Source organism: Homalodisca vitripennis, chromosome 8 (assembly GCF_021130785.1).
Source record: "Homalodisca vitripennis isolate AUS2020 chromosome 8, UT_GWSS_2.1, whole genome shotgun sequence".
NCBI classification, from domain to species: domain Eukaryota; kingdom Metazoa; phylum Arthropoda; class Insecta; order Hemiptera; family Cicadellidae; genus Homalodisca; species Homalodisca vitripennis.
This window is the reverse complement of record NC_060214.1, coordinates 105417263-105439084: the sequence shown is the minus strand read 5'-3', so window position 1 is coordinate 105439084 and position 21822 is coordinate 105417263. Positions and strand designations below refer to the sequence as shown.

At 35.9% G+C, this 21822-nt stretch overlaps 1 protein-coding gene across 1 annotated transcript in view; it reads right to left on the bottom strand.

Moving 5' to 3' along the window:
- LOC124368303 (G-protein coupled receptor Mth2-like) overlaps nucleotides 1-18400 on the bottom strand; it is a 51284-nt gene extending 32884 nt beyond the window's left edge. The window contains exons 1-3 of the mRNA XM_046825576.1: nucleotides 18299-18400; nucleotides 9250-9533; nucleotides 8887-9098 (exon numbers count right to left, since the gene is read on the bottom strand). Coding sequence (XP_046681532.1) covers nucleotides 8887-9098; nucleotides 9250-9533; nucleotides 18299-18400 — 598 coding nt within the window. The remainder of the gene's footprint in view (nucleotides 1-8886; nucleotides 9099-9249; nucleotides 9534-18298) is intronic.
- Nucleotides 18401-21822: the final 3422 nt, after the last annotated feature.

Genomic DNA, 21822 nt, shown 5'->3' with positions numbered 1-21822 from the left:
TAACTCCAATTAATTATTATAAAATGTCTCTAAAATAATTTAATATTTTCTTTATCAATACTTTATAAACTAGAGCAAAATATTTGTTCCCATGAGAAAATATAACTCAGTAACTTTCCTTACGGAAGCGGGTAAATGATAACGCTAAAAGTAGAGCAATAACCCACTCCAACCACTCTTGCTCTTTTATCGCTTGTAATCAGTATTTTGCCATCTATGACAAATTTTGAATAAACTTTTGTGTTAACTGAATGGTTTTGTAATACATTCTTACCCTACGCCTAGTTGTGCCAGGTACGGCATGACACACATTTTCTGCTTAAAGTCATTGGAATGTTCTCAGAGATTTCGTGCTTTCTATATCAGTTGATCTTTGCCGCTTATCATTTGATTCGGGAGGTTGTTACATCCTATGGTTCATATGTGGACCTGTTTGATTTTAGACAACTGGAAACTGGTCCAAATTTACGAGAACCTATATCTAAAACAAAAATACTTATAAGTGAGCTTAAAACAGCTATGCATTACTAGTTTCAGGGCAAATCATGCATACATTTCTCTTTTTATTGTGAATACACCGTTATGGACCCGCCTTTTAAGTACATAAATTCTTAAAATCTTATCTCCCAGCCAACTCTTTAATTTCACGTATAGATGGTGCTATGATAACGGTTCAACATGTTTTGTTTCGTTATCTAAGTAATTACTATTAATAAAGTAGAATGAGGTGAGGTAAAATGCAGATTAGTCTGATATCAGTAACCAACTGCCACATTTTCTCTAATTTGTAAAACAACACCACACCCTCCTGACCTGCGTGACTCAATGAGACGTTGCAAAAAAATATTTAATGATATGAAGCTGGAAAACAGCCTCTAATTGCATTAATATACATGATTATGTAGATGTAGGTGTAGACGCATAGATTATGTATGCAGCTTTCTCATAGTATAATATATTAAGTTGTCTAACAATTCAACACACTCGTTGCATAATATATAGTATCATAATTTTTCATAACTTGTACAAAATAAGCAGCGTTTTTGGATTCTGTTAAACTAGGTGTTGCTTAAAGTAAAGGGATTGTTGTTTAACTTTAATAGTCCCTCGTTGCATGAAACATGCCACATAATGCTTGTCTAGTATCTTCTACGTTCAAGAAGCACAAAGGATTGTTGTGTAACTTTAATAGTCCCTCGTTGCATGAAACATGCCACATAATGCTTGTCTAGTATCTTCTACGTTCAAGAAGCACAAAGGATTGTTGTGTAACTTTAATAGTCCCTCGTTGCATGAAACATGCCACATAATGCTTGTCTAGTATCTTCTACGTTCAAGAAGCACAAAGGATTGTTGTGTAACTTCGTAATAGTCCCTCGTTGCATCAAACATACCATTTACAATGTTAGAGGAATATGCAATTCTAGCCAGAGTTTCGTCATACTAATGACGTACTTGAGGGTCTCGTTATTTAAAAAAAAAACGTTCCATTTTGATCATACCTTTTTCATTGATGAAATACGTACCTTATGTCTAGTCACGTTGTTGTGAACAAATTGTTTTCTTACTTCTAGCATGTATGTTAGAATGTACTTTACGACACCTGTAAGGATTATCCTGAAATATCTCGGTAGTAGTAGTAGACATATAGTAGTAGTAGTAATATAGTTAGTTGCCATTTGAACGGTGATATTTAAAATTGCAGTAAAGCCTCCAATCAGGCTAAGCCTTGGAGGATTAAATATTTCTCACGATATACTTATTAAATGTATGTATGTATGTAAGGTGTTGTTTGAGAAATAAATTTCTTTCTTTCTTTCATATATTCATAAGCAGCTTCAGCTAAAAAAAATCGGGTATCGTTTTTTTTCCAATAATAATCAATCATTAATATATGTGTGTGTATTTCATATATGCATACCCAAATTATATATGTCAAAGTAAAAGCGTAAAAAACAACAACAAAAACTTATAAAAACGGCAATTATAAAGTAAAAAATATATTTTGTAAGGTATATGTTCTGTATACTATCTATATATTCAACATTTCCTTTTATTTCAATTTTGCGCATAATTTTAATTTTTCAAAACAATACTGAGACGAAGGATTACATTTAGAAAAACAATGGGTTATGTATTGAGAAAATAAAGATTATTGGCGTCGTTGAAAACACTTGACCAATATTAGAAGGCCAAACACTTAGTCTACAGCAGGTAGCATGATTAAGTTATATATCAACAACGGTTGTGGTATACGTAGAATCATAGAGTTACACACAAAGCATAATTACAATCTGGGCGATGGTATCTGGATTCCCTGCGGATCTTTTTACCGCGTGCGTCCGGCACTCACACACTAAAGAGTAGGGGTGCTCCTTCCTGGCTTTGGCTGGAATGTATTCAGGGAAATGACGTTCAATCACCCTTACTGGATTGAGAAAATGGCTTGGCTGTCCCCTTTTCGCCTTCATGCCTTCATTCAAGCGCGTTTTTTATTGTTCTTTTAATTACATCCAGTCTGATCAGAGAGGGGCTAATTTGGCCATTACACTTTTTGTAAAATACATATGCGTTCCAGAAGCGTAGGTACTTACATGCTGGTCTACACTATTCACTCCACCGTCGTTTTCATTATAGACTACCACAATCATCATGTCCAAATGACCCGCCTTTTGGTTGTAACTCACCTTTTCACCACGTCCACCATTGTTGCAGAGTGAGTGGTGGAAAGAAGGGCAAAAATGTTCTTGTCTTTTCCTTTTTGGCAAGAGACTTCTTTCAGTTGTTTCTTCAACTCCTCTTTCTTCGTTTGCTTTGGGACATCTTTTCTTGACAGATTTATTGTACCGTAAATATTAGTCAAATTATTAATAAGAGTTTCCGCAAGTTGAGACACTGTTGTCTGTTATCAAACAGTAACATTTCCCCAACAAATCATTGCACATTCAGATTTTGACATTTTCTTTTTAAATCAGCAGCAGTCATTCCTCCCATACCTGTGCATAGCAACCTTCATGCTCATTATCAGTTTAAATTGAAAGGTCACACACAAATTCAATTTTTGCCTCACATAGCATATAGCTCTTTATACCAAAACGAGTTCGCTTTAGTGGTATGAACTGCTTCCAGGACAAACGACATTTGAATAACAATAAACTGATATATCTCTTTTAGGTGTAACGATATCTTTGAATATTGCCCTTAGTTTCTCCAAACCCGGCCAAATTTTATTTACCTTGTGGGTTTGGATGGATTCTGCAGTTATACTCATTATTATTTGTAAAATGCAGATACTGTTCTGTTTGCTTGAATCTACTATAAGGCATAGAATGTAAAAAGAATGGAGTTCAAGGGATTATTTATCAATATTTATACACAATCACAGTACCCTTTAGCAAAACTAGAGTTCGCTTAGGTCTACGGGCAGCTCAGAAAAAACCCCTTGATTTGTCTGAGCGTATTGAGGTTGGTTTCGTTACATATCAGCTGAAAGAGTTCGTCCGGTACATAGTTTTCGAAGACTTCGAGCACATCAGTGTCTTTATCGAAAAGTCCAAAATTTATGCTTTATATAACTGTAAAAAGAAATCGTGGAGGGGCTAGCGGAGGGTTAGTTGTGCTTACTTCTGTCTCTCTGAACTACTGCTCTCACTACGGGCAACTTCCTGCTCCTGGCCTTTCCAAACATGACCTTATTTTTCTTGCTTATAAACTAAGATCGAACTCCAAAAGTTATGTTTTATAGAAACTACAAAATATCAATATTTATTCCCTGCTTATCGATGCTTCTTTAACTCCATGGCATGAGGTCACATCGGCTGATAATGTGGACATTATGGTATCAACATTTAATTCATTAATAAATGGTCTTCTTGATAAACACGCTCCATTTGTTTCAAAAAGAGTAACCAAACAGCCTGCTCCATGGATCTCAGAATTTATTCGACACCTCCAGAAGCAAAGAGATAGAGCTTTCCTTAAGGCTAAGCGGTCCAAGTTACGTGATGACTGGGCTACATATAAAAAATTAAGGAACAATGTGCAACAACAAATTAGAAATGCTAATATCAGGTTTTACTACTCTTCCCTGTCTAAAAAATAATCTAGCAGAATTTTGTGGTCAAAACTAAAAGATCTTGGAGTCGGCAAGCCTAACACTTACTCCCCCGGTTTCCCTTAATCTCGATGATATCAACAACTTCTTTGTTTGAGATTCCTGTTGATCAGTCTGGGGCTCAGGAGTATGTCTCCGAGCTCGAAGGTGCTACTTTTGATAAACCTGAGTTTTCGTTCTCTTTCACTCCAGTAACAGAGTCAAAAGAGAATGTGTTAAAGGATATCCAGTAACGCAGTCGGGGGCCGATGGCATTCCTATAAGGTTAATAAAAGATACTCTTCCAGTCACTCTTCCAACTATCACTGCTATTTGAATAAATCTCTGGCTACTTCAATGTTCACATTGACATGGAAGTCTGCTTTAGTTCGCCCACTTTAGAAGTGTTCCTCTCCACAAAATCCTTCACAATTCAGGCCAATAAGTATACTCCCTGCTTTAGCAAAGTGTTTGGAGCGGATTGTCCATCAGCAATTTTCATATATCTTGAAAGTAATAACATTTTATCAAATTTTCAATCTGGTTTTCGCTCCAACCACAGCACTACAACTGCACTTCTAAAAATAGTTGATGATATACGCCTTGGAATTGATAAGAGTCAGGTAACCATTTTAACCCCTTTCGACTTTTCAAAGGCTTTTGACTGCGTTTATTATCCCCTTCTCCTCATCAAACTTAGGAAGGATTGTTTCTCTGTGGTAGTGTCAAGTGGGTTGAGTCTTATCTTTCGGGACGACGCCAGTGTGTCAGGTCAGGTGAGAAGCAGTCGAGAATGGAGACCAGTCACTCGTGGAGTTCCAGAGAGTTCAGTCCTGGGCCACTTCTATTTTCACTGTACATAGATGACATTACTACTCAAATTACTCATTCCAATTTTCACTTATATGCAGATGACTTACAAATATACCGCCACTTTTCTATAAGAGAAATACAAACAAAATACAAAATAAGAGAAATGACGTGACTGTGGAGCTTTCAATTAGACTCCAGCGTGCTCAGAACTTTTGCATTAAGGTTCATTTTCAATCTCAGACGTGATAATCACGTAACGCCCTACTTCAAACAATTATCTATCTTAAAATTACGAGATCTTCGAGACTATCACTCACTCATTCTGTTGCACGCTCTTTTAAATACAAATTGTCTCAGTTATCTTTCAAACAACTTTCAATTTATGTCTGAAATAAGTGAACGAAGTACAAGGAGGGGTACATCCTTATTATCTATCCCAATTCATCGAACAACTATATTTAGTAAGTCGTTTACAGTTTCTGCCTGTCGATTGTGGAATGCCTTACCTATAAACATCAGAGACATTGATAGGCGCGCTCGCTTTGGGGCGGAGGTCAGGGCCTTGATGCTGGGGGCTCAGGGGGTATAGCGGTTGGCGGATTTGGAATGTGGTACTTAGGGCAACTGAATGCAAGTTGAATGAATGCGTGTGTGTCTTATTATAGTATTGTAAATATGTACATAGTTACATTAATTATTTATATTTTTTTTAAAGCTAAGATTTTTAACGTACAAGGTAAAATAAATAGATTTATTTTTAGTTATATATGTTAGGTTAATTTTCTACGAGATTAAGTGGTAGAGAGGACTTTATAGTCCTAACTTCGCCTCTAATAAAGACATTTTTCATTTCATTTCACTACTACTTTCTTTCAAATGTTAATTTTCAGAATCACGATAATCGTCACTGTTCATTCCAAAATTGTTATGATAGAACAATAAAGGAAATGCACTTGTAGTGGCACACGAGTAGCTTAGATTGTTTACATCCGAGCCAGTGGCACTGTGCAGTAGGGATAAGGATAATCAACAAAATGCTATGTGTTCGAGAAGTGCTGCAGTCTCGCGGGAATTCACTAAACTACATTATAAGGTCGAGCACGAGTCTATTCGGGTTAATCCATTTTGTATCGACAATTAAAGTGGGTCCTGAGTTTACTCGGGTTAATCCGTTAAGTGGTCCTCTCATTCCAGTTAAGAAACCTCCCACCACTCCCACTTTACATACTTGCACTGGTACGTTTGTTTTCCCCCTTAGGCATTGCATAAAGGTATATAAGATAAAATGTGTCTAGCTTTATATATACACGGTCACAAAAGGTAGACAAAAGACTAAAGCTCAGGCAATAAACCGAAACAAATAAATATCAAGAACTGGAAAAAACATAACGAATGTTTTTTTAACGAACAATTGCAACTGATTATAAGGGAAACTTTGCTGACTCATCAACCCTCAACTCCTAAATCTATATAGTTCTGCTTTGGACAAAAAGTAGTCTATATGTATTAAGTTTCGAGTTTATACATATAGACTAGTACCTTTATATCACGAGTCATCGCGCAACCGGTTTCTAAATAATATAGTTTTTCGATTTGCAACTAAACCACAAGAGCGTACGAATATAGTTTCTGACCCAATACATTCGATATGTGGTAACTAATACAACCTAAAATTTAGTTGGCTGTTTTATATGACTAGTGTGGCTGCTGAAAAAACACTTTCTGTTTGTCTGCCTATTTGCACGATATTTCAAAATTGAACTATAGAATTGTAATTTAGCACGAAGCTTAATTTCTACACGAGGAACCCTGAGTTCGATTATGGTGCATGTTACTCCTTGTAATTTGGCTGAGCATTAGTGAATATTTTACATTGGGTAACTATGATGGTAATGAGAAAAAATCAGAATAAATAAATTTGTAAACACTCAATACACCCAAAGGAGGTTCAAACTAATACTAATTCACGTTTTACTAACAGACGGTTAGCTTTAAGATTATACAGTAATAGCAGTCTCTTAGACATGTTATATCAAGACCCAACAGTAACCTCCTGATAATGTCTTGTTATAAGACAAGAATCTGAAGAATGAAATGAAATGAAAATGAAATGAAATGAAATGAAAATTAAATGAAATGAAATGAATATTTATTTATTTCATTACAGATACAAAGATATCAACATACATGCAAAACAGGAAATGATCTCCACATGGGCATAGCCTGTGTGTGGAGATCGAGACGCGATCAGCAGCATGAATATGTACTCATCGACATAATAATTAATGTAAATCTTCGTATGGAAAAACAACGTAATGACAACATTGTGCAACTTATGTATACTCGTAATCTAAGAAAAAACAAATACATCATAGCTACAACAAGCAAGTCTTTGACAATAAGATGACAACCAGATAACAACCGCAGAAATGATAAGTGATAATGGATGATTAATAAATGATAACAAGAATATAAACTTAATTTATCCAAAATAAAAACATTACTTTAATCACTAACTTTAAAACGCAGATTTGTACTAAAACCATTTATATTTGTTTTATTTCAGTTATGTCACATCGAGGCTGGCTCACCTACTGATGTCTCTGACCGAAGAGGTGGGTAGATTTTGTGACAACTACTAATTTTGTTTATTTTAAAAATACAGAAAGCCAAATTCATTTGTACAAAACAGTTTAACTCTAGGCCCATAAATAACGGAATTGTGAATTTATATAAGTCTAAACTGAAAGTCTGAAAATTGGAATGAAATGGTGTAACAAGCTGGGTAATGAACTTAGCCGAGATAACTTTTTATACAAAGTTCCAACTTATTTAACTTGTTAACAGACCATGATGACTCGTTACGATATTAAGACAGTACCTGTAGACCGCTAGAGTTTTACGTTCACTACCATCGAGGAACAACCTGTAAGGGGGGTGTGTACTCTGGGACCGTACAATCTATGACGATTAAATATGACGAATTTTGGAAAAGAGTTTATGGTTTTAGATAGATATGATACGCCTGACTGAACAAATGGTCTGGATTAAGTTAAAAAAATTTTGTGGAATTTATTTAGTTTAATAATTGGTTATTAAGGATTTTAAGGAAAATGCAAATATTCAATTCCATACATAAGATTATAGAAACGCTTTGTGAAATGAAATAGATTATCGGTACTTGCAATATCATTTATCTGTAAGTAAATTTGTGAAGTGAGATGGGAAGTCCCATGACCATGGAGGTACACATCCGACTTATATTATTTCAGAAATGATTTATTCTTTACTTGCCCGACGTTATTTATTTACTGCTGGCGTTTAGTTGTTTAGTTTACCGACGCTTTTTGAGAACCTGTAAATAATGGAAAGTAAATACAGACCGTTCTGTGCTAAGATATGGTTTTGGTACATTTCTTTATATTGTTAGACTTTGTTCGTTATACTATATCGTATGGTTTATTATGTCAGAATACTTAATTTTTGGCCCTAAAGTAGGAGGATGGTTTTTCAAAATGGTCAATATCATGCTGACTACTGGCTCTTTGCGTAAATTATTTATAATGTCTAAAATAGTAGCAATGTTAAAGTCAGGGAAACCAGCTAAGTAGGTTGGTAGTTACAGTACCACAGCTCTACAAAGTGTGTGCTACAAGCTGTTGGATGGACTGATCTACCTGTACAACCGTAGTTTTACTGTTCTCAATGAGTATATTCCGGCAGAATAAACTGGCCTTAGGTCTTGGAGAAATTGCTGTGACCAAGTTTTTATTGAACAGAACAATGGCTGGTTCACTGGTTTCGTGTTTGGTTGAAACATTTAAACCTAAACTGGTTAAAGCTAAGGGTATTCTAAATGTAAACTTATGTTATCTACATAATCTACATGTTCTTCACTGTTATTCAAAGTCAATTGTGAATTATTAAAAGACAAATAGATGATTGGTGGATTAAGATAAATTATTACGCTAAAGACTCACCACAAAACACACAGAGAGTTGGCTGTTCAACGTTCATGGAGAGAAAGTTGCTCTGCATCAGAGCCAGAAAGATGTAGGCTATGCTGAGGCTGGACACGTGACAGAGGAGACTCTTGCCGTGCAGGTTCTTTAGCTCTGGGAGCAGGAGGTACACGAAGCACCGTGGCCAGGAGGAACGGGATAGAGATAGTGAGAGCCACGGAGAACACCATCTTCTCCATTTCCGTCAACTCATTTCTCACCTGATCTGGGAAACAGCGGAATACGTAGGTGCCCTCTTTCCCTTTGTATGTGTCGATGCAGTAATCTTTGTGGTCCACGGCTTCCTTTGACTTAAACATGACGAGGGAACCGTTGGCCAACAGGGCGTTCCTGTCATCCTCGTAGGAGGAATCCAGCACGTACAAGCCAAAGGGGCAGAGTCCGTAGTTGATGATCTGGAAACGACTATAGTCTGTTGCAACCATATACTCCTCTATATTTTTATTCTCCCAGATTGGTACAGACTCCAGGCTGAACTCTGAACTGTTGGTGGGTTTGCAGGTGTTCGGCAGCTCCACCACCAGTTGCTCTCCTTGGGGACAGCACTTGCGGACACACGGAGGCACGGGGCAGTGTGGATCAGGTGAGCTGGGAGGCTCCCATTTCTGAGGAAAGGGCCAACATTGAGGGCAGATAATGTAGAACGAGATCCAGAAGGCGACGAAGAGCTCGAAGACCACGCACAACGCCAGGCACCACCCCGCCGCCGGCACTGACGTTTCCCTGCACCAAGGTTTTGGTTTCATGAGTGTTAATCGGTCGTTCTACGCTCCGTTTCTTGAAGATTCTATTTAAAGTGACATTATTTTCTTTCAATATTAATTTTATAAAAATGAATACTACAGAAGTTGGACACTTCCCGCAATTGTTTTGAGATAAAATTCTAGCAAATTTAGATGAAACTATCACTGATTAAGATTTCCAAGAGAGAGAGAAATAGACCTCTTAGTAATGTTAAAATATTGACTGTACAGTAATAAGTAATATAACACAGTAAATGGATAAAAATAATATGGTATCATGTTAGATAAATGTAACCTATATTTAGACTCAGTTACTAATTTAGAGCCGATAAACTTAGTTACTAAAGGAATGACTTTATTGTTCTTGACTTGTTTATATTGTTCTATGTTCAAATTAGTGTTATATTCCAATAGGCTGTAATATTTGTCCTTTCTCAAACATACATTTTGTTCTTTAAGAGGTACAAACATATTTTACTGCTATGTCACTGTTACATAACAATTAAATTATTGTAATCTCTATATATCTTTTGTTGGTTCCAAATGTATTCATCTCTATAGTAAGTTGTTACATTCTCGTAAATACTAATTTGAAATTGTGATGAGTTTTGTTGCCTCCAACATCTTGCCAATTATTTGAGATATTGTTACTCTAGGACTGATTTGATTTGTATTATTTACAATTACTCTTGTGTGTAAAGATTAGTACATGCATTCGCAGGTTTTTAATTCCTCTTAATAGTATTTACTGTAGGGAAGTTATAGCATGACCGGTGGGATGCGCGTGAGGTGTGGAGGAGGTGAGCGCGTGGGGGCACAATCTAGAGTAGGGGAGTGAATACGGTGCTACTACCCCTACTGAGAGTTTTCGGCTCCCGGCTCATAGTGGTGGCGGGAGCCGAATATTGTAGTGTTTGCCAACATTTCTAGACCCTTATGTTCTTACCACGGTGGTCTTTTATGATGAGCAATTTACGAGTAGTATAGGAGACGTTGAGAATATTTTAACATTTCTAGACTCTTTTGTAGTTACGGCGACGGACTTTTATGATGGGGAATTCAATACAGGAAAATCTTGGAAATATTGGGACCGGATGTACGTGATCTTAACAATGACTATGTTCTGCCGAAATTGTGTTCATAGCTCACCCTTCTTAATGAGTTCGCAGTAGAGATACCTGGCGGTAACAAAGGGTTCTCATAAATTGGAAAGGGGTAGGAATTTATATTATTCTTGATCTCCAACGACGACAACAGTTCAGAATTGTAATTGTTACGCTTTGTTAGCCATTAAAATTCAATTTATCATATACTAACCGTGTAAGCTTCAGGATTTACGATAGTAGATACAATTATCACTACAAAATTTTCAACTGACATAGCCTAGCTGCTAAATTAAAAATTAATATAAAACTGGTTAAACTAATTTGTCAATATACACAGTAGAATAAGAAAAAAACTCAGTTTTATCTACCAACTTGTATCAAGTTAATTTAATGATGTATTATTAAAATAACAATAACGCCAACGATCCACACGCAATAGTTAACATAACAAAACCCCATTGTCGATGAAAATTATTTATTGTTCTTCGAACTACACCCAAATCAAAATTGTCCAGATCACTTTTAGTATGTTTGCGTTTTCTTACTTTGTTGGGCGTACTAAAAGAATTGCCAATTGGACTTATTTTTTTTCCTCCTTCAAAGTTCGTCTCAGTGTACTTTCAGAAATTCCAGTTGCCTCTACGACACGCTGTTGAACTTTCTTCAAATTTATAAGTGTGTTGGTTTCAGCTTCCCGTTTCATAAAATGGTAAACATTTGCAATCACTTCTCTTGTTTGGCCGTGTATAACCTTTCTACCTCCAATTTTACTTTTTACATTACGATCCATCACAAACTCTTTCCCTAAAACGTAATGAGCACAACGCAATTAATTCACAAATTGTATTACAACTCGTGAATTGGCACAAGCGAATGTTTTTGGGCGGCACGTATAGAAGACTGGTGACCGAAGTTCACAAGGCTAAATACGGCAACAGCTGAGCCGCTCCACCCCCCACCACTTTAGTACTGTCTTTGCCTACGGCGCATCTCGAAGTCACCAGTCATGCTATAACTTCTCTACAATAATTAACTCTCTTTCTCTCTGTCTAATCAGACCACATACAAGATAAAACCAGATTCATTTAAGCTACACTTCTCTTAATAATTGTTGTTATTCGATATAAATCCAGTTCACCCTTTTTTACTCTAAAATATTAAAGCCTACTTAATTACGCTACTTATTAATAGATTAACTAGTCCTTTATGGCGTATTGCAATCTAATTGGCTGGTATAGTCCGATCAAATGAAACAGTTTTTTCTTACTGCCATTCAAATCTACTACTGGAACTAATTAGCTCTTTGTTGTTTTGATAGATATTTAATTATGCTGAACCCAAGTTGGAAATATTTTTTTCTTATTAGTCTACTAATTAGGCATTTATTTCTCTTTTTGTGGATTTAACAACGTAGCACTTGGCATTTCTCTTAAAATTTGAATATCTTGAGTTTAATAATTGTTTACAGGTATTAACATTGTTTATTATAGTTATCCCAGTCTACCTTATATAGTGTCTGTATTTTATACTGTGTTTTATTTCTCTTTAGTCGTCTTTTATTTTGCTGTGTTGTACTGTACTTAATATTGTTCATCGTGCCTCGAGAACTTAAACCGGAATCTTATCGTGTCGACTGACTCTATTACACTCGACCTATTAAAACTAGTGAGTTTGATACTGAAAATAAAAAAAAAACTGTTAAAAACTGAAGATTCGCCCCCTCCCCTCATTTAAGTTCATCTTCGCGCTCTTAAGACCTACAATACGCAGATCTCTAAAAGGCGTACTAACTTTGAAACTGTGTTATTTGCGTCTTCTTGAATTTGAAAAAAAACGCGAACAGTGCCATACTTTCTCAAAATTTGGATCAAATCAATTGCTTTTATACACAGATATCTAGTGTAATTGAAATGCGTATCGAGCATTGTAGGTTAGTCTCGCTCTGTACATTCTCAAGATTAGCATGAGCTGCTTATGACAATCAGTGTTAAGCAACCCAAATTGTATCTGAAACACGTTGACGAATCCACTCTTCAATGTACCTCCTTCGTAAACCTGTTTGGCTCCACAACCCACTGGAATTCTAGTTTACCCAATGTAACTAAGTTTCAGCATCTTTTGTCAGTTTTATCGGGCGAACCTCTCAACTAAGTGAAATCTCTGAATCTCACTGCTCCTAACTACTTGATAGCGTAGAACTGACTGCGTGAACGCCATCATAACTCTAGACCCCTCACAACCTTACGTCTGAATCACATACTAGACCTCCCTAGTGTGTCAGATGGAGCTGTCAAGCCCATGAGTGCTTTTGTAAACTCGTTCTATGAACATAACTAAAGCTCTCAAAGCTTTGTAGTATGACTGAAAATAACCCTCTTCTCTCTGTACATCTGTTGCGAAAGCTTGATTACGGATTGATCTAAAAACTTTCGGCCCACTTGAAGGTGATGAGATTCACACCTTTCCGTGCGTTCAGGAAATAATACAGTCAGTTCCTGAACACCGAATGCTCTTCCGTTGAGGATACTAATCTTCAGGCAACCCCACGTGATAACAAAGTTTCACATTCTAGGCCTAAACCGCTCTCTCCTATAATGGTACATTTTTATCCTATAAATGTGACCATGCTCTTCACTTCCGCCCCAGGTATCCTTTTAAGATAGAAGTCCCTGATAGCCCCTATTGCTTTGTGTGTAAGGTACCGGGCCACCATGTGTTCACCTGTTCTCTGTTCAGGAAGCATATCCCTCGCGCACGCCACAGTATAGTGAAGGCCGATAACCGTTGCGTTTCATGCCTGGATACACACACCATCTCTCAATGAAACTTTAAGGCCTTTTGAATCACAGTCAGAAAAAACATCACACTCTACTTCACTTTATGCCTGACGACCTTCAAGATCGACCTTCAAATGTCGAAGATCTCCCTCTCAGGCATATAAGCCTACCACTGCACATGCACAATCCAACCCCGTGTTATGCATCTCTCAAAGACCCTCTCTTTTGCTATAAAATTGACCATCATACTAGGTCATTAATGATGCCTAGGATAACCGCTGCGTCCTCTCACGTCTCAAATTGGGCTCTAACTACCCTCTCTATATTTTTGAAAAATTATTGTTGATTTTCCCCCACCCCCACCTACGCAAATGATCCCCGGAATTCTTGCGGTGGGTGAAGGCCAACATACAGGCTGATTCCACATTCAATGTCTGGCCCCATTAACATACTCCTGTGAGCTGCCATCTACCCTCAACTACTCAAGAGTTAGCACTACTCTCTGGGCTTAAAATGCCACATGTTCTTAGCACCCATCTAGGTTATATGGTAGATTATAAGGTTAATATCTCCTCTTCTCTTCAGCGTTTCTGGACTCATGAAGAGCGCCCTCCCTACATGGAAAATCTGACGAAGAATATCCCTCTCTCTCTCTCTCCCTCATGACTCATAGTAGCACTCCTACTAGAGTTTTTGATACCAGTTGTAAGATCAGTAGTTTAGGCCTCACTTTCTATAGTCTCCTGATGACAGGACTAAAACTTCTTCACTGTGTTATAATGTAAATCAAGGTTCATACTCGTGATCAACCGCCCAGCCCATATCTTGGCGTTCTCATCCCTATCAACCTTTCGATGTCTACTAGCTCACTACTGTATGATATAGAAAGCTCTCCCTACATTGGCATGAAAACTTAGAAGCAATCAGCCCAAGATGAATGTGCATGCTTCCCTCACCCATGCAGCTGAAGTCCTCACCGATCAAAGTTATGTGGATGACATCATAGTTGGTGCTAACAGTGTCAAAGCACCATTAGAACTACAAGACCAGCTGAAGTCCTCACCCATCATAGTTATGTGGTTGACATCATAGTTGGTGCTAACAGTGTCGAAGCAACATTAGAACTTCAAGACCAGCTCACACACTTTTTGAAGCTAGGCTTCGAACTTATGCAATGGGTTTCTAGGTCCCCAACTTTTAAAAGGACTTCGTGAAGATCACTTTAAAAATCATGTCTTTTTACAGCAGCCAGATAACTCCCACTTCTCTATACTAGGCCTACATTGGTCCTCTCAAAGTGAATCGTTAACGTACAACATTGACGTCTACCTGGAGACTCCTACTAAGCGTAAAGTGCTTAGCCTTGTTGCCAATGTCTATGATCCTTGTGGTTTTCTCTCTCCTTACACAATGACCGCCAAATATTTTATACAGTTGCTCGGACCCTTGGGTAATAATTGGGATAAACCCCATTTTACTGAATTTTGCCAAAAGTGGAGCTCTTTTGTGTCAGAACTTAAAAGTATGACCGACATCTCTATTCCCTGTCCTCTACAGATGAATGACCCTATACAGTATGAAGTGTATGGGTGCTCTGGCGCATCCAATGTGGGTACGAGGCCTTAGAATACTTGCGGTGCACAAACAGTGTACATGAAATGCACGTAAGCCAAAATATATAAAACAAACTTTTGTTGCCCCTCTTAAGCGTGTTTCGCTACCATATACTGAAACAGTGTGTTTTTTTTATCTCTTAGCTCAGCTGGTTAGCTACTGTGGCGAACAATCAGGTGACCATTTTAACATTAACTTTATGTTCCTGTGGTGTGACTACCGTAACCATTTCTTGAGTACAAACATGCCCTACCACCTCAAGACATCTGGCTAACCACGCTAACATAGGAACTCATTTCAGAGCAGCGTTACTCTCATGTATCATTGCTACTGCAGCAGGACAACCCTCCTCCCTCTTTGTTTCTGGTAGTGACAGTGTGATGCACATGGCGACTCCGAGGGAACCCCCTACGGTCAAGGTGTTTCTACCTCCCTCTTGTGTGATTTTAGGTAGCTCTTAATTATGTATAGGTTTGTTCTGTTGTACTCCTACGTGAATTCAAGGGAGCCTGCCTGTGTATAATATATATTTTTAATTAGTATAAAATATTGCTTTCATTGTTTAGATTAATTTGGTTTATATTTGTGTCATATATATTTAATACTCAATGATCTGACTGTACTACAGTGTATAGACGGTGGCGTAGCGTCAGGTGATTCCTCCCCATTGGCCGATTCAATCTCTTGATCGGTTGGCACGGCGTCCCATGTTGGCGGCCCGGGCCAGCAGTCTGGTGGCAACGTGGAGTGGCTTCCTCTATCTCGCCTTTTTGACCAGAAAAAAAACATTGTCTCGTAAGGTTATCTTTAAATTCGATTTAATTGGTTAATGTAAAAACACAAGGTGCGAGTATTATCTTGAGAACCCCTTGAAAACCTCGTTAGTTTTGTAGACTTCGTCTTTTGCACCAGGCATTTGCTGTTCCCTTATTCCCACTTGTCTCATCCGATGCGCTGACTTCTTGTGAACTATGTTTGTACTTATCTGTGATTGCAACTTCCATTACAACACGCTTTGGACAGCGTGTCGACCAAAGCGTGTATAACCTCTTGGTTTTATTTTTCACATCAAACGATTTAGTCTTCCAAACCTGATTACTCTTGCAAGCAGTTCGCATGCCCGGCAATTGTTGGTGGTTCGTAAGTCACTTTAAGCCGTTCGTTCCCAGTTAGAGGGCTTCTTAGCCCTAACTTCGCTTGGTAAAATAAGACATATTTACTTTACTTTACTCTATAATCTGCTTTATTCTCTCTAGCCTATAAAACGATCCAGGTCTAAAATAAAAGAGATTTGGAACTATGGAAGAATGCATAATTGTTACTATTATTTGTCATAAATGTAATGAGATAATTAATCAATAAAATAATTAAATGGATACGGTAGTTTAGAAATGTTATGTTATTAATTGGAATATTTAAAAAAACTAAAATAAAAAATACTTATTATAATTCGCTATGATGTTTTAATGTGGAATTTAATTTTATGTAATTTCTGTACATTCGAAATAAGCAGATTCAAAGCTGTTCTAAGAAATCATAAATATAAATTAAGATATAAAGTTTATTGTTAGCCACAAACATTAAATATTTAATTTATATTAGCTGCATTCTACATAACCTATACAGTTAAATTAGAACGTTGTTTTCAAACTTGTGTTTATTATATTAAATATTACTTATAAAATAACAATATTGATGAACACTTAGGCCTACTGTTTACTTGAGCAATTCCTAAATAAAGCAAGTCAAAAATATTTATGTCCAAACAATCTAATCCTTGATTTGTGTTGCCAAAGATGTAACTAGACAGATTGCCTTACTGCCTTACAGTTTTTGACTCAGGATTGCTAGTCTTATTAGTTAAGTTTGATCGAAGATCTTTGGGACACACTGTACTGTAAATACAAGATGGAAATGCTGTGATTTATACATTTATAGTGGGTACTGTAATATGAATAGCACTGTAATGTAGGGACTAGTGGGGAGTTCTGTAATTTACCCGTAGGTGCTCGTGGAGAATGCTGTAACGTAAGCATTCGTGTAATAAAAAGTACTCTCATCGGTAGTGCTATACAGCAACATTGTGCAATATCTATTAGATGTCTGTAATATAGTCACTTATGGAGATTTCTGTAATTCAGACACTCGGAGAAGGTATTGTAATGGATGTACACGTGATGTTCTGTACGGCAGGCATTCGTTTGGAGTGATATATGAACTAGTTGGGATCCCTTTAGTGTTTTGTAAGTTCAATAACTAGCGCCAAGTGCCATTTTTCAAGCACATAAGAAGGAGTCCTGTTATGCTATTTTGAAATTACGCGTATGTAAAAGTTGAGTCGATGGAGTTTACTATGATTTGTGTTTTTAACTGGACATCAGCGTGTGTTAGGCCAATTTGTGCTAAAGGAGAATTCCTTTTGTCTAACTTGAAATAAAGCTACCATTTCCTGCCTAAGCCACACTAGGATTTAAGAGTGTTTATTGTCCACTGTTAATTAATTGACTTTTACCAAAATAGACCCTAAATAAGTCTGTAGACTACTTGTAGATTCTCTAATAAACGAGTTATTAATTAAAAACTCTAGCAAAGAGTCTAGCAAGTTGGAAAATTATTGTTATCATGATCTCTACACTTATTGTTATCATTCAACCCAAGAATGATGTTGCATGTCTTATTAAAAAAAACACACTTAAAACGTTTCTGCTTGAATAAATAAAATTAAGCATTACTCCTAGGGCTCCTTCTAATGTAAATGTAATGACGCAAAACATAATTGTTTGTATCAGTGTCATGTTTGCAAACATTACAAGCTAAGCATTATAATATGTATTCATAAGGCATTTGCAATTTGTTTGGAAAAATGTTAAACGTCAAGGTAAGATATGTATCTAACCAATTTATTTGAGAAACTAATCTCAGTTTAGAATAATATTTCATGAAAACAAAACAAAAATTCATATCGATGCTTAGATGTTCATAACACAGCACGCGATTACTAGTGTAAAAAAACTTGCTAAAACGATAACAGCGATAACTTGCCACTCGATTGAGATAAACCTACATAATAATAAGTAATCATAGCAAAAATAATACATTCCATTGATAAGTTATGACGTGCAAAACTTACTTCATCGCAGTGTCCTCTTCCACGACCTCTCTGCGCGCTGTCCGGCAGCTGACTGAATTCTTCTCCATCACTCTCACCATTCTTCTCCATCACTCTCCCCATTCTTCTCCTCCTGTTCCTAAATTTTAAACACGCTACTCCAGATGTGATGGGTCTGATCCGATTGATTAGCACCGACAGTTGGCCCAACGACCAAACATCATTATAAATTTAAATAAGAGGGTCATTGGGCAAACGATCCGTGGTGTGATCGGAACTTGTTTTATTTTATAAAGCAAAACAACCCTAAATGAGGCCCAACGTAACTAATTTAAAATATAAAACGTGAATATAGGCCTACACTCAGGGTTCGTTGGCCCAACAATCCAAAATTATGGTTGGTTGGGCCAACACCCCCGTCCAACATATTTGTAACAAGTAAACTTTTAAAATTCATGGTCGAATACACCAATATTAGTCAACTGGTTTTTTGATCCAACGAACTTATCGAATAAAACATTGAATTTTAAACGAAAAGGGTCGATTACTCCACAGACCGATTAGTCCACTACGGCACGCGATCAGGGAAGGCGGCGGAAGCCGCTCCTCCTGCACTGAAATAATAAGTGTTTTATTGCATTACGAATGTGATTTCATGTTATTAAAATATAATTATTTAATAAAATGCAGGTATGCGGTAACTTGCACGTTATTATTATGTTTGTGTCAGTGAAGAACAAATTACTTGGGTTAATATAACCTTAATATATTTCATATTCCGATTTTTTCCGTTTTACTGAAATAAAACAAATTTTTCATCAAAATAATCATTGTGACTAAACAAATATATAGTAGAGTAAAGGTGAAGTATTGCCGATTAAGTTTTTATAATAAATATCGCATATTAAAGTTTATGATTGCACTATGGAAAACATTTATTGAAGATGAATTTTCCACACAAATTGTTTTATTTTAGTTAAAGATCAGTGATAACATTAGTTCCTATTGTTGATAGTATATACATATAAATGTAAAAACCTAGTTAATTCTCTTCAAAAAAACCATTGTATAGTGATTTTAAACATTTATACATTTTTGTGTATCTGGTACATTATTCAGATAGATCTAAACTATATTTACAATAAATATGAAAGAAATGTATATAAATCATAAAACATAATGGATGCTATTGTTAATGCAAGAACCTAATTTACAACATTTTCCTAACTTTCAAAATAGAAGTCGCTGAGATTGTCTTCAAGTTTTTTAGACCTCTTCAATTGGTTCCCTCTTTTTTCTTCAAAGTTTTAACCTTTACAGTCTGAATCACTCTTGAGTCTTTTATCAGAGTTTTGAAATATTTTTATTAAAAACTATGTAAAATATTAGTGGTCGTTCTGTCATCCTTAAAGGCACAACTCCAAGAGGTCATCCTATGTTTCTTGAGTAGGCTACAATGACTGGTCTGTAATTTTATATTGAGTTCCTTTTCTCGAAGCACCATAACGTATGTCAAAATTACATTTTTGATCTTTGGATTCTACATTTTCAAAGCAGTTTGCAAACAACATTTACTTAGGGATAAATATTTTAGCTGGAACTTCAAAACCAGATAAATTAGAATATTGATCCAGAGATTTCTTTTGTCTTACAAAGTATTCATTCCCCATTATGTAGTATCTGCCCATTTTTAGCTCCTACATTTTAAAAAGATACTTCTCTATAGCCCGTTTAGATATTTTAAGTGTATACTAAGTATTAAAAAAAAAACACTGTTTTAAGATTAGTGAGTTACAATCTGTACTTGTTTATGTAGAAATGTTGTATTATATTTTTCAGTTATTTATGTTTTTGATCAAATTTTATAACATTTTATTTTGAATTCACATGTTTTAAAAGAAGCTGCAATTTTGTAATCTATGAAATTAGTTTTCTAGTAAAACGATGACTTAAGCAATACAAGTTATCGCTAAAAATTTAAAGTGTGTAATATGTTACAATCAGAATGTTGTTGTAAAACGTAATGGGTACACATAGAAACGGACACACAACAGACATGTCTTATAATAATATGTGCATTTTATAATTATTTTACTATAAAATATACCAGGAAATATCCGACGATTTCTGCAACATTCTGAACTAAAAGATGTATGTACTTAAATATCCGTGAAATTGTTTAAGACTGAGAACTCAAATTATTCTAATAACTTATATCTTTAAGTAAAAGCGCTAAATCCCTCGAGCTATCTAAAAATATCGTTAGTCACATTCTTAATAATGTGTTAAAAAAATATCAAACACCATAAAATAGGTAAATAGAACTGCATATTTTGTAACGATAATTTATTTTGGAATAAACTGAGGAATATAGATCTGTAATAAGGAATTATGAATAGGTCTGTAAAATACAAAACAATTATTGATAAATTATGAAAAAATATCGGGTTCAAATCGGGTAAGATGTAGCCGACCGGGTAGGATATTTCGTCTTATGTAAGCTATTATAATAATAATGTATATAAAGTATACTTATTCTTAAACTTGTAAAACAAATACAAGAAAGTCTAACGTTTACGCAATTTCATTTTTACCGACTTCTGATTGACTAGACAAATCACTATCAACGAAATGTAATAACCTAATCTTGGTAATATATGAAATCACTTTATACTTTTTATATCAACCTTGTAATATAACTATTAAAAAAGTAGTAATACAGCATTTTATAATAGCATTTAAGAATACTAATATTGATATAATAGCACATACTGCTGCTACCAATATGTTTATCATTAAACTTTAATAATTAATAATAATTTAATTTAGTTTATCAGTTATTAAACATTTTCTAGATACATTTGTATCTAAAGAACAACACTAAAATGCGACTGAACTACTAGTTGTGGACTAATCGACCCTTTTCCCGCTTAAATGGGTCATTGTACAAACACCCAGTTGTGTAATCGGCCTTCTTTTGAACAGTGTACGATTTTTCATTTAGGTTTGTTGGCCCATTGACACACTTAAATTATTGTGACTTAATATTAATTTATGGTTTAGTTACACCACAGATCGTTGGCCCAAACGAACCAGTAAATTAAATCTGTAAGGCCAATGACACTATTTTGCAAGATTCACAGTAATTAAACAAAATTGGGTCGTTGGGCCAACGAGCCAGTGGAATGATCGAACATCTGTAGCTATATCGAACAGTGGGCAATTGGGACAACAACCCCTGTACAAGTTAAATTTATTCTACGAGGGTCGTTGGGCCAACAATCAGCGGAGTAATCGAACCGTTCCCATTAAAACATCCATACGGTGGCACGATTTCTCTTCTGCGTCCTGTAAGGAATTATTTTCTGCATGATTACCTGTCTGTATATCCAGCAGTGAGACTTATCGAGAATTAAATAAACTATATATATATAAGGTTTTTTTTCTCATCAAACATTCGCAAAGTTGTTACGAGACATTCGATTTGGCAAAGAACATTCTGGTAGACACTTTAAAAAAATACAATGTTTAATATTTTCAAGTTA